Source organism: Diceros bicornis, chromosome 28 (assembly GCF_020826845.1).
Source record: "Diceros bicornis minor isolate mBicDic1 chromosome 28, mDicBic1.mat.cur, whole genome shotgun sequence".
NCBI lineage: Eukaryota > Metazoa > Chordata > Mammalia > Perissodactyla > Rhinocerotidae > Diceros > Diceros bicornis.
In genome coordinates this window covers 33,355,754-33,368,372 of record NC_080767.1, presented here as the reverse complement: position 1 = coordinate 33,368,372, position 12,619 = coordinate 33,355,754, and the positions used below count along the sequence as shown (strand labels likewise).

The following is a 12,619-nucleotide window of genomic DNA, read 5'->3' as shown; positions in this document are numbered from 1 at the left end:
GGCCTGAGGGATGAGTAGTAGTTCTTAGTCCCCGAGGAGTGACGGGGGTGGGGGAGCCTGGTCTGGATCTTGGGAGCCTTGAACGCCACTACACTGAGCTCCGAGGAGGCAGCCTCTGCCTTGTACACAGAGACCCTGTTGTTAACGGACTGGGAGACTTTATAGACGTTTAAAGGGTATCCAGGGTGCTGACAAGACTATGAAGACATTTGGACTTGAGGGTGCGGCGTGTAGCAGACACCTTGGCCGGGCGGGTGGGCGGCGGGAAGAGGGAGATGACTCTGGCCACCATCCTGGCAGGAAGGACGAGGTCCTTGGGGCTGACGTCGGGCCAGGCTGGAGAGGCATATCCTGGTAGGAAGCCGAATCCCCTGAGTCTGAGATGGGGCAAGATGGAGGTGGGGGGAGGTAGGGCAGAGTCAAAGGCGACTCTACTGCCACCATTAGGTGCCTGGGCTGTTGCTTGAGGGGTTCTGTTAATGGTCCTTAGCCTTCGACTAAATTGAGTCTTTGTTTTCATATAATAGTACTCTTTTTAATAAAGGCCGGTAGTTAATGAAATGTGATTCATTCTTATTGCTTCGAATACTTCTCATTGAACTGTCTACAGGTCAAAAATATTGCCAGACTATGATGCTACCTAATCTTGGGTGCTAAAGATACAGACTCCTACAGGGGGAAATAGGTGCTGAATTAAAGTCTCAGGGGGTCCTGAAAATAGACAAGGCCCACCTGTCTTTCAGCTCCATACCTTGGAAGAAATCTTTGTGACCCAGGCAGGCCACAAGACAGCAGAAATTCATATCCCGAGAACATCCTGGCCAGAAGGAACTTTAAACCAGCAAAGCCCATTTTACAAATAAAGAAATAGCCCCCAAATAAACTGGTGAATGAAATAATGTCCCTGCTTATCACCATGGACTTCCATTCCAGTCAGAGGCAGAATTCTAAAAATCCAAACTATACTATGACAAGGATGACTGCATGCTGAGGGAAAAAAACCATGCAGAGCCTGGGTGTACCTTAGCTAAAGTGGTCAAGAGAGGTGTCCCTGAGGAGGTGACATTGATCAGGGACCTGAAGGAAGTGAAGGAGGGAGCCAAGCAAAGGCCCAGAAGCAGGGCAGGCTTGGTGTATTCCAGAAAAAGCAAGGCCTTACTGGTGCAGAAGAGAGAGAAGAGTTGAGATAGAAGTGGGGGCTGGAGGGAATGCTGTAGGGCTTGGTAGGCTGAGGAAAGGATGTGGTCTTAACTCAAATGGGACAGCCCTGGAAATTATGGGCAGAGCAGTGACATGATCTGACTTAAGTTTGAAAAGGGTCCTGCTAGCAGCTGTGCTGAGAACACGTATGCGAACCAGAGCCAAAATAGGTGATTTAAGAGGTGACACAATGGTGTCAGGCCTGTTAGCTCAGGCCAGGCAGGTGCCAATAAGAGTGGTGGGAAGGGGCCGGCCCAGTGGCATACTGGTTAAGTTTCACGCTCCACTTCGGCAGCCCGGGGTTCAAATCCTGGGCGTGGACCTACACAGTGCTCGTGAAGCCATGCTGTCGCGCCATCCCACATACAAAAAATAGAGGAAGACTGCCACAGGTGTTAGCTCAGAGACAATCTTCCTCACCAAAAAATAAAATACAATAAAAAACAACAAAGAGTGGTGGGAAGAGGTCGGGTATATTGTGAAGGTAGAGGCTGCCAAATGTGCTGGTGGATTGAATGTGGCCTGTAAGAGAAACGGGAGTCACAGATGACTTCAAGTTCAGAAAAGACTTACACGATCATTAGCTCTAATAGAATTATAAGCATTTGGAAGATAGGACAGCAGAGTCCCTGTGCACCATTCAAGTTCCATTTAAGACTAATAATCCATGTCAATACCCTCTGTCTGCCCTCTCTTTCCCATATCCCTCCACTTCCTGGAAGCCTGCCTCACTGTGTCTGGGGCAACGCTCATTAATTCATTCATCCAAGAAGCCTCCATGTGCTGGGCCTAGAGACTAGAAAAACCAAATCAGGGCCGGCCCTGTGGCATAGAGGTTGGGTGCCGGCGCTTTGCTGCTGGCAGCCCGGGTTCGGATCCCAGGCGCGCACTGATGCACTGCTTGTCAGGCCATGCTGTGGTGCCGTCCCATATAAAGTGGAGGAAGATGGGCATGGATGTTAGCCCAGGGCCAGTCTTCCTCAGCAAAAAGGGGAGGATTGGCATGAATGTTAGCTCAGGGCTGATCTTCCTCACAAAAAAAAAAAAAAAAGGAAAAACCAAATCAGATGTCAGCCATAGTTCTGCCCCCAGGGAACTTCTAGGCTGGCTATGGAAACAGACACATAAACATCATTTTAATTCAGTATGTTTGGGGCTAAAGAGAGGGTTGCACAGAAAGCTTGGGACACAAAGGGAGGTCGTTTCTCAATTTAGTCCAAGACTAAGGTCCATTAACAGAATCCCATATGTTGGGGATGGGAGAAGGCTCCCTGGAGGAGGTGACACCCGACACCAACAAGGGGACAACCTGGCTTTAACTAGAGCTCTAAAAGGTGTTGGCATGTCTTTGCTAATGGAGTGACACTAGAGCATGGATTCATGCTTGCCCGTTGGGGCAACAATGAAACCGCCCAGTCAGAAAGCCTGAGCACCTTCCCTGCTTCATGAATTTGCCTTTAACTCTCAGGGCACAACTCAAGCGTTCATTCCAGTGGGAACATTGTAACTGATGATATTTTGAGCATTGTTATGCCTCAGGTCTTGTGCTAAGAGTTTTACATGTTATCTCCGTAATCCTCATCAATACCCCATCTCACAGGTGAGAAAACTGAGACTCGAGAGAGGAGGGGTTTTGCCGAGTCTCAGTTGTACCCGGCAACAGAGCAAGACTTTGAAACCCGGTCGGGTTCACTAAAAAAAGGCCAAGAATGCTCCTTCGCTGCCACTTGCCGCCTCCACCAGAACGTTTAAAGAGTTGGATTATAGCTGTCTGACCCCGCCCCTCCCCGCCCACCTCGGACTTTAAATTGCTCCAAGGCAGGGGCCGTGTTAATTCATCTTTGAAAACTTTCATCCCCTTGATTCCCCAGAACACCGGCGCCCAGCTCAGAGCAGCACGGACTGGGCGACCTGCAAAGGTTTACGGAATGAACGAATGAATGGATGAACGAATAAATGACTGAATGGACGAATCCGAGTCCTCACTGTGCCATCTCCGGAAAGCTGCCGTTCACCCCGGGGCTCGGTTTCCCCAAGTGCGCTGCTCAGGGCGTGAGGCCGATCTAAGTCATCTCAGGTGCAGGAGGAAGAGGCGGGCGCTACGGACGGGCTCGGTATCCTCGCGGCGGGGCCAGACGGGCGGTACCACGGTGCTGCCGGCGGCGGGGGTGGGGGCGTGGCAAGGGCGGAGCCGGAGCTCCCCCGCCGCGGCGCCATTGGCTGCGCCCGCCGCCACCCGGCAGTAGTTGCGGAGGTCGGCCCCGCCCCCTTCCTCTTTCCCTCGGAGCAGGCGGCGGCGGCGGCGGCGGCGGCGGCTTGTGTAGCCATGGTGAGAGCTGGGGAATCGGACGCCATCCGCGCGCTGTCGGGCTCAGGGGCTGGGGTCGGGGGCGCGGGGTGAGCCCTAGGGTCCCATCTGCTGGCCGGGCCTGTGGGGCGCTTTGCGGAATGGCCTGGCGCCGCCACAGCCGGCCTGGGCCAGGAGGGGTGCGCGCTCCCGGTGCCTCCGTCTTCCCCTCTGCGGAATGGGGTGGCGGCCCAGCCTCGTGGTAGGCCTGGGCGAGCGGGGATACCGGGGCCTCGGTGGCCCTACTCAAGGCACGGCTTAGCGGGGATGCTGGGCCCCCAGCGCGCTCGTGGCCCAGGGCGAGGCGCGCGCCCCGCTGGCCTGGCCACGACGCGGGCGCAGCGGAGGGCGGCCCGCGAGGTGTCTGACCCGGTCCCTTTCCTGCGCGCAGGCCAAGATTAAGGCTCGAGACCTTCGCGGCAAGAAGAAGGAAGAGCTGCTGAAGCAGCTGGACGACCTGAAGGTGGAGCTGTCGCAGCTGCGCGTCGCCAAAGTGACTGGCGGCGCGGCGTCCAAGCTCTCCAAGATGTAAGTGACCGCGGCCGGCCCACGGCCCTTTGGACGTGGGGGACACGGGTGCATCGGGAGCACTTGTGGATTGTCCAAGGTGGCTTCAGGAGGAGTCCGTTTAAGTGCCGTTCAGGGGATCCGTGGGCCGGAATGTCAGGCCCTGGAGAGCCGGCGTAATGCTGCCCTCGGAAGCCCAGCGGGACCTCCTCTCCCTCCTCCTGCAGCGCTCAGTGTTTTCCTCACCCTCGCTCGGGAGGTGAGCGCCTTCCTCCCTGTACTTGAGTTGTAGTGCAGCTTCCTGATCTACACGGATCGAGAATCGGGACTGGTGCAAGGATCATGGGTTCGCAGTCAGTCGACCTGGGTACCAGTTCTGCTTCTGCCCCCATGTTACCTGATGGGGAGTTGGCCCACCTACCAAAGTGTTTTTTTCTCTAGTGTAAGATGGGCCCCCAACAACCTTCTTATGGTGGTGGGAGGGGGTTGGATGAGTTGGGGAACACATAAGGCAGCTGAATTCTCAAGACCGTGTTTACAAGCCATTTCCTGAGTGACTGCCCCTCATCCCTCAGCATGCCTCATAATTAGCGTGACTACGAATTCATTTATCCCCGGCCTGCTCCTGTCTTCAGCCCCCTCCCTCCCAAATGTCTCGTTTCTCCCTCCCCAGTGGCCTTCCTGTGATTCCTTGAGCTTAACGTGGTGGCCCAGCTTGTGGTATGATTCCCTCAGCCAGCTCCTTCTGATGGTCATTGGTTAGGTCTTCATAGTCCTCCGGATATATGGCCTGGGATGGAAGATCTTTCCTGATCTGCCCTCCACCTCGCATTAAGTCTCCTCAATAAACACTTCAGAGTTCCTCAAAAGCACTGGATACTCCAGCATTTCCCTGTCCCCACTCCTGGGGTGCTCATCTCCTGTAGTCTCTCAGGTCTCACCCTCAGACCACCTGCCTCCTGGGCTGGATGACTGGATGGGCTGGTGGGGAATGCCCTGCCCTATGATATCTGGGTCAGGCCCTGAATAAGATACCTTGGGGAGGGTTGTGTGTCTTCCTCATCTTCACTGATGTCTCTGTTTTCTAGCCGAGTTGTTCGCAAATCCATCGCCCGTGTTCTCACCGTCATTAACCAGACCCAAAAGGAGAACCTCAGGAAATTCTACAAGGTGAGTCATGGGGGGAGTAGGGGCGCTTGGCTGCAGGGAGCAAAGTTCCAGCCCTCCCTTGGCCAGAGGGGCAGTATGAAGAGCTTCTCCTGCTGCTGGAATGTGGGACTGGGCTTTGCCCAGACATAGTTGGGTTTTCCAGAACCTTCCTAACTTGTAGATGGGTTTGCCCTCTGACTAGCCTCTTGTGCTAGCGTATGGCAGCGCAGACTGCATCTCCTCAGGGCTGCAGTTGTCAAGAAATAGCAGTGTGGTGGGAGTCTGGCTGGAGACTTGGGTTTGGAATCCAGCCTCACCAGCAGAGTGAGCTTGGGCAGTCTACGACGATTAACTGTTTCAATGTTTTGATTGTCTTACCAGCACTGTGTCAGTCACTGCCAAGCCCCTGGCATTCTCGTTTTTCAGATAAGGGCCTCAAGGATTAGAGAGGTTGAGTTGCCCAGGGTCACCTACAGTTAGTGGAGTGATTTGACCTGGGTTCCAAACTATGTCTTGGGGAGGAGTGGATTCAGTGCTGCTGGGAGATTCCGCAGGTGTCTCACCCCTCAGCCTAGGATTTCTACCAACCATTTTCTGGTCTTGTCCCTAAGATTAGTGTTACCAGCGTTCAAGCAGAGAAGCAGAACCAGTAGACTTGGTGTGTGTGTACACATATGTTTGATTCATTACAAAGAATTGGCTTATGTGGTTGTGGGGGCTGGTAATAAATCCAGAATCAGTAGGCCTGGCTGTCAGGAAGAGATGATCACGAACAGGCTGGGCCTGGGCACAGGTTGAAGCTGCTGTCCGCAGGTGGGGTTTCTTCAGGAAAGCCTCGGCCCTGCCATTAAGGCCTTTCGGCTGCTTGGATCAGGCCCACACAGGTGACCCAGGATAATCTCCCTTAATTAGAGGCAACTGATTAGGGGCTGTAATTACATCTGCAAAATGGCTTCACATCAACACCCAAATTAGTGTTTGAATAACTTGGTTTGACACATTAAAAAAGCCATCATGGTGTGCCTGGGTTAGGTGCCCAGGGGACACCAGTGGGGGGCGGGGGTTGCTGCCACCCTGGGATGTGTGCACATTTGTGTGTGCCAATGTGTTTCTGAGGATTGGCTCTGAGGGGACCATGCAGAGGTGGTGGCCTGGAAGAATTGTCTTTGTGACTACCCAGGTAGTGCATTCATGCCAGGTGCCCCCCAGCCAGGCACCGCTTGGTCAGGGAGGTGGCAGTGAGGTCTCTGCCTGTATGTCAGCACTGTCCACTAGACTGTGCAGTGAAAGGAATGTCCTATACCTGAGCTGTCCAGTGCAGTAACCTCTGGCCCTGTGTGCCTATTGAGCACTGAGTATGGCTGAGCTGACTGAAGGGCTGAATTTTTAATGTGAATAGCACGTGTGGCTAGTGGCTACTCCATAGGACAGCAGAGCTCTAAGGGGCTTAGTGGATTTGAAACAGACGAGGCCCTGACCTGTGCCAGCTGATGCCATGAGGAATGTGGGTGACAGAGACTCTCATGCTTCCAGTTCCCTCCAGAGGTTGCCCTCGTCTCCTGCTTTAGCTTTTCTTTGCAGTTCTCTGCCCTGAGGTGGTTCGTACCTGAACCCCAATTCCCTCAGGCCTGCCCTGTGCCTACCCCTCCAGGCTGCTGGCAGCCAGAAGGAGCTTGAGCTGCCATTCTTCAGGACTTGTGTGCACGCTCTGTTTTGTCCCCTTTCAACTGGTGTCCGTGTTGCTTGCTTTCAAGGCTACTGCCAGTCATTGGGTGAAAGCTTACTCTCTTTTCTCCCCGCCGATGGGCCGCTGTTAATTGTTCAGTCTTTCCCAGTGGGCTGGGAGCTCCTTGAGCCGGACCAGCTCTCACTCGATGTGGAGCCAGCACAGGGCCTCAAGCTGAAGAGGGCCCAGGGGACCTTTGCAGAGCAAAGGAAGGAGGGACCACGCGAGCTGCCTTAGTCCAGAGCCGCTCAGTGGGGAGCAGGTGGGGCAGGAGTGAGAGCAGGAGGGGCGGGGAGTGGGAGCCAGAGACGGTGTGACGATGGAGTGGTGGGAGGGCCACCAAGGCAGGAGAGGGGGCTGTGCCCCTCATAGCAGGATGACGTTGGCCACTCCAGATCTCGCCTCTGAGACTCGGGGGTTAAGTGGGAACATTATCGCAGGGAACGTCACCGTACCTGCAGACCCTCTGAGTTATGGAACACCAGCTGAAGCCCCGCACACACTCTCTTGCACAACTTAAGCCGAGATAATAGTGACCGCCCCCAGCACTTGGTGCCACATGCCCCTTACTGTGTTGGGGTGTGACACGGACTCCATCGCTGGGAATCAGGCGGGCAGAAAGCACCCAGTAGGGAGGTGCAAAGCCCAGTCCTGCCACAGCTTCGCTGAGATTTGGGCACGTTCACTCACTTCTCAGCCTCCTGAGTCAACAGACTTAAAGAAAATGGGGACAGTCACCCCACCTTGAACTCGGGGGAATTAAATGAGCTAGTAAGCAAGGTGTATGGCCTGCTGACATCTCCGTCTGTCTGTAGTCTCGTGTTGACAGTCCCCTGCTAGGCTGGTTGTCTCAGCTCTTCACACCCCAGCCACGCACCTCCCTCAGTCACTGCCCAGCGCCTCGGTTCCGGCCTCCGGGGCTTCCTTGGCTACTGCAGTAGCTCCTAAACCCTAGTCCTTGGTTTCCTCCTGCTCTCCATCACCCAGGGCAAGAAGTACAAGCCCCTGGATCTGCGGCCCAAGAAAACACGTGCCATGCGCCGCCGGCTCAACAAGCACGAAGAGAACCTGAAGACCAAGAAGCAGCAGCGGAAGGAGCGCCTGTACCCGCTGCGGAAGTACGCGGTCAAGGCCTGAGCACCCCTCAATAAAACAGACAGGCGGGCTGACGGTGCTTTTGTTTGTGGGTGTTTCAACTAACAGGGCTGGCGAGTTGGGCTGGCGTGGCCCCGGTTATGGTTACTGGGTGTCTGGTGGATTTCAGCAGGCCTGCCTGCAGCTGTTGGCTGCCCTGGTGGCGCCATGATGGTCGTGGCCACAGGGACCTGTCAGGTGCTCTGTTTTGTTACTTTGGGCCTGTGGTGTAGAACTGCCCTGATTGTCCTTTCACAGGTTCATTCCAGCAGGTCCCATGCGCCCTGGGCAGGGAGAGGCAGGGGCATGAGGTCTGAGAGCCATTCGAAGTAACGTTATCTTCGAGAGAGTCTGCGTGATTTGACTGTGCAGTGGACTTGGCGTCTTGCCTGATCCACAGCTCCAGACACTAAGAGTTTCCCATCTGCAGTGAAGGCACAGGAGTGGGCCACATCCAAGACGCCCTGCCAGAAGCACATCTTTGGGCTCTGGGATGCAAGTCCCGCCTGCCCCAGCCTCCCCTGGCAGGCCCTCCACTGTGCCCTTGGGTGCTACAGCCCTGGGCCTTACCTTCAGGGTCTCAATGCACTTTCCCGTGTTGCAGTCCCAGACTTTGACCTGGAAATAAAAACAAAGCAGGAGGGTAGGGAGGCCTCACCAGCCAAGTCTGGCCTCTGAAATCACCTTGAGGGGCATCCTGGCCAACACCTTAACCTCTTAGTCTGGGTTTTGTTGTCTGAGTTGTATTTAAAATGCCCAGCATAATATTTGATGCCAGAATCCAGTGCAGTACCCATTTCCTTTCCCCTGAAGCTAGCTGAGTCATAGACATGTCACTGCCACTAACATCTGGGCCAGTCCAGACCCTAGGTACAGAAGAGGCTGGTGTCTGGGTCCTGCCCTTGGCACCCTCTTATTTAAGGGCAAATCGGGATGTGGACGTTTTTGGACACAGTGCTGCATGAGAATGGAGGTAGAAGTTTGCCAGGAGGAGCGGCCTGGTGGGGTGGGGTTACCATGCGGGAGTAGCCAGCACTGGCCAGCTGCAGTGCATCCGGGGAGAAAGCTAAGCTCTTCACCCAGGTGACGTGGCCCTTGAGCTGGACGAGCAGGCTTCTGGTCGAGGGCTTCCAGATGTGGATGGTCTTGTCCCAGGAGCCAGATGCCTGGACAGCAGACAGCTCTAAGCCCATAGTTTGGGGCCTGCATGCTCACTGGGCCCCGAAATGGCCTGTGACCCCCCCAAGGGTCTTGCAGCCAGCAAGGAGCCAGCCTGGGACCCAGGGCAGGCAGCTCACCAGGAGGCCTGACACCGAGAAGCACAGGCAGCTGATGTTGCCACTGTGGCCCTCCAGCTCCTGGTGGAAGATCGCTGGGGGCCCCGCCCGCAGGTCCCAGATGCGTATGGTGGAGTCCCAGGAGCCAGTGGCCTGCAGACAGCTGCCATGAGCATGGACGAGCCAGCCCATGCCCACCCTGCTGCCTAGGCTGGCCGGGCTCATGGACAGCAGGTACCGTCTCACCGAGCCCCACTGAGTCCCCATCACACAGGTGAGGGGACAGGCTCAGAAGAGCAGAGTCACCCAATTCTAACCATTGTTCAGCTCCAATGGGAAAGGGGGCATGGGCCCCGGGTTCCCTCATCAACTGAGGGGGACCAGGGCAGAAGTGTGGCTTACCAGGCAGTCTGAGCTGGGTGCGAAGTCACTGCTCTGGACGGAGTCTCGGTGCCCTGCTAAGCAGCGCAGCACCTGGCCAGACTGGAGGAGAGAGCCCTGAGCCGTGGGAGGCAGCAGAGGGCATCCCGAAGCCTTGCAGTGCCAGGTTCTGGGCCTCGGATGAGTCACACCCAGGCCCTCCTTGAGGGGCTGCCTGGGTAATGTGACAACACAGGGTCTGGGGAGGCTTCCTGGGCCTTGACAGGAGAGGAGGGCAGTTCAGGCAGAGGGAGCCTCATGGGCAGAGGGCTTGAGGGTCGAGGGCTAGTGTGTGGGGGAGGCCCGGGGAGGTAGCTGCAAGCCAGATGCAGGGGGGGTCTTGGATGCCAGGTGTGGGCATGGTGGGGAAGATGGAACGACCTTTCTGAGGCCAGTGTGGAGGGTGTGTGATCCAAGGCCTAGCTCTGCCCCCCACCCCCCACATACCTGTACCTCCCAGAGCATCACCCGCTTGTCCCAGCCACCTGATGCCAGCTGCTTTGAGTCAGGGCTGAAGCTTACCGTCTCCACACTCCGCTGGTGACCTGCAGGCTCCAGATGGGAGAGGAGACGAGGTGGCACAAGGACACAGCAAGGTCGGAAAGGGCACCCAGGCCTGGCTGCTTGGCTCTCAGTCCCACCCAGCCCACTCACCCTTCAGGACCTGCAGACACTTGGCTTCTGCCACGTCCCACAGGCGGATGGTGCAGTCACAGGAGGTGCTGGCAAAGAGGCGGCCATCAGGAGAGAAGCGGCAGAACTTCACGGGGCCTGGGGCGGGCAGTGTGGTCAGGAATGGCACTGCCCTCCACCTCTGGCCCTTGAGCTCCGACCCTGCTAATTTCTCCAGCCTCATCGCCTACCTCCCCTCTCCTCAATCCTAACCCTCACCCTCCAGCCACGTGGAAATTCCTGGGCTTCTTGTGTTGGCCTGAACACCCAACCTCAATTAGCCCATTTGGAAAATCAATACCCAAATCAAATGTGGGCACCTCCCAGAAACGCTCTGACAGCCCACCTCAGTCCATTGCCTCCTCTGAGCCCCCCAGCCCCTGGACTTGCCCTATTACAGCAGTAATCAATCTGCTCTGTAATTATCACGTTTTTTTTCTTGTCTCCTTAATTATAATAGTTAAACTACAGAGTCCTTATTGGGTGCTAGGCACTTTGCTTGCATTATCTCATCCTATAGGGTAGCAGCGATGATCTATCCCCATTCTACAGAGGAGGAAATAGAGGCTCAGCGAGGTGATGTGACTTGACTACGATCACAGTCAAAGTGGGTAAAACAAAGATGAACCTCTTTAAGGACATTGTGCCAAGTGAGGTGAACCAGTCACAAAAAGAAGTTTTGTATGATTCCACTTCTGCAGGTACTTAGAGTGGTCAAATTCGAGACAAAGCAGAATGGCGGTTGCCAGGGGCTGGGGGAAGAGAGGAATGGGGAGCTTAATGGGTATAGAGTTTCTGTTTTGCAAGATGAAAAGAGTTCTGGAGACTAGGTGCACAACAAGGTGAAGGTACTTACTACTGAACCATACACTTAAATGGTTAAGACGGTAAATATTATGTATATTTTTAAACAATTTTTTGAAAAGGGGTAGGATCTGAGTCCAGGTCTATCAGAGTCAGAGGCCCTGGCCCCAGGGACCAGGTCCATCTCCTTGCCCTCCTGCCCCAGCCCTGCCCAGGCTGCCTGGCATGGATGCCCAGCTCAAACATCAGAGGTTGTTATGGTAGGCCCTGCAGAATGCCAGGACACGCCCATGGGCCTCCGTCTCCCCATCCAGGCTGAGGAGCCCCACCTGCGTGGCCACCCAGCCTCCACAGCAGCCGCCCGCTCTGGGTCTCCCAGCCATACACGCAGCCATCCTCCGAGGCGGTGAGCAGCGTCTGGCCGTTGGGAGAGAAGGCGGAGGAGTTGACCTGGGAGGAGAGCACAAAAGTCATCCCATCCTGAGGCCAGAAACACCTGTCTGCTCAGCCCTGACTCCAGACTCTTGGGCCAGCCCTGAACACTGCCCCCCGGGAGCCTAGGGTTGGAGCTTGGACCTCAGGCCTCGCTCCACAGCCAGAGCCCAGAACTAGGAGCCACTCGGCACTCAGAGCCAAGAGCACGGAGCCCTCTGGAGCCCTTCAAAACTGGGGCCTGTTGCCTGGGGCCCTCCCCAAAGTCAGAGGCTGGAGCCTTCTCCAGAACCAGGGACTGGCACCCCAGAGCCAAGAGCCCTTCCAGAGCGGGAGCCCAGAATCCGGAGTTCAAAATCTACTCCAAGCCCTGACTTCACTTTAAAGCCCGAGTCCAAAGAACACGAGTCAGCCAGAAGGAGTTGGAGCGTTCTCTGGAACCAGAGCTTAGAACCCAGGGCCCATTCTGGAGCTGGAGCCCAGAGAACACTCTGGAGCTCCTACCACGCAAAACCAGGAACCAGTCTAGACCCAGAGCCGGGAGCCTCGAGTCGGGGCGGAGCCCGCCTGGGCCTCACCTCCCCGCGGTGCCGGCTGAAGACTTGCACTCTCCCCACGGCCAGCGTCCCCGCGGCCCCGCTGTTCATGGGCGCGCGGCCGCCCGACCGGGCGGGCTTCCTCCTGGACGGGCGCTGGTCCGGCCCGCGGCCCCCGGCTTAGGACAGGGTGGAGGGGAAGGGGGAACTGTGTACAAGCGGTCTCCATGGCAATCGGGGCGGGGCGCGCAGCCGCCGTGGGGTCTCCGGGAAGCTACGAGAAGAGACAGACTGGGAGACACTTCTCAGCTCGAGGAGGTGGGGCCGCAGCAGGCAGGACCGCGGGCGGCTCCGAGAAGGGACTTCCCCTGACCTGGGCGGCTCCGGCCGCGGGGCAAGACTGGCACGCAGGGCC

At 56.3% G+C, this 12,619-nt stretch overlaps 2 protein-coding genes across 3 annotated transcripts; one reads left to right on the top strand and one right to left on the bottom strand.

The window, feature by feature from the left end:
* Positions 1-3,260: 3,260 nt before the first annotated feature.
* On the top strand, positions 3,261-8,098 carry RPL35 (ribosomal protein L35). 2 transcript variants are annotated; one of them, XM_058524034.1, is made up of 4 exons: positions 3,261-3,529; positions 3,939-4,075; positions 5,143-5,224; positions 7,917-8,098. In XM_058524034.1, the coding sequence occupies exons 1-4, from the start codon at positions 3,527-3,529 to the stop codon at positions 8,064-8,066; spliced, it is 372 nt and encodes a 123-aa protein (XP_058380017.1). In that variant the 5' UTR covers positions 3,261-3,526; the 3' UTR covers positions 8,067-8,098. The 2 variants fall into 2 exon arrangements, with proteins under 2 accessions (XP_058380017.1, XP_058380016.1); XM_058524033.1 differs by lacking the exons at positions 3,261-3,529; positions 3,939-4,075 and adding an exon at positions 4,155-4,313.
* Positions 8,099-8,159: 61 nt separating this feature from the next.
* Positions 8,160-12,319, bottom strand: WDR38 (WD repeat domain 38). The gene is made up of 9 exons (XM_058524035.1): positions 12,247-12,319; positions 11,566-11,686; positions 10,415-10,531; positions 10,208-10,305; positions 9,743-9,823; positions 9,362-9,493; positions 9,080-9,229; positions 8,634-8,681; positions 8,160-8,542 (listed from the first exon to the last, which is right to left on the bottom strand). Exons 1-9 carry the CDS (start codon positions 12,313-12,315, stop codon positions 8,399-8,401), a joined length of 960 nt encoding a protein of 319 aa, XP_058380018.1. The 5' UTR covers positions 12,316-12,319; the 3' UTR covers positions 8,160-8,398.
* Positions 12,320-12,619: the final 300 nt, after the last annotated feature.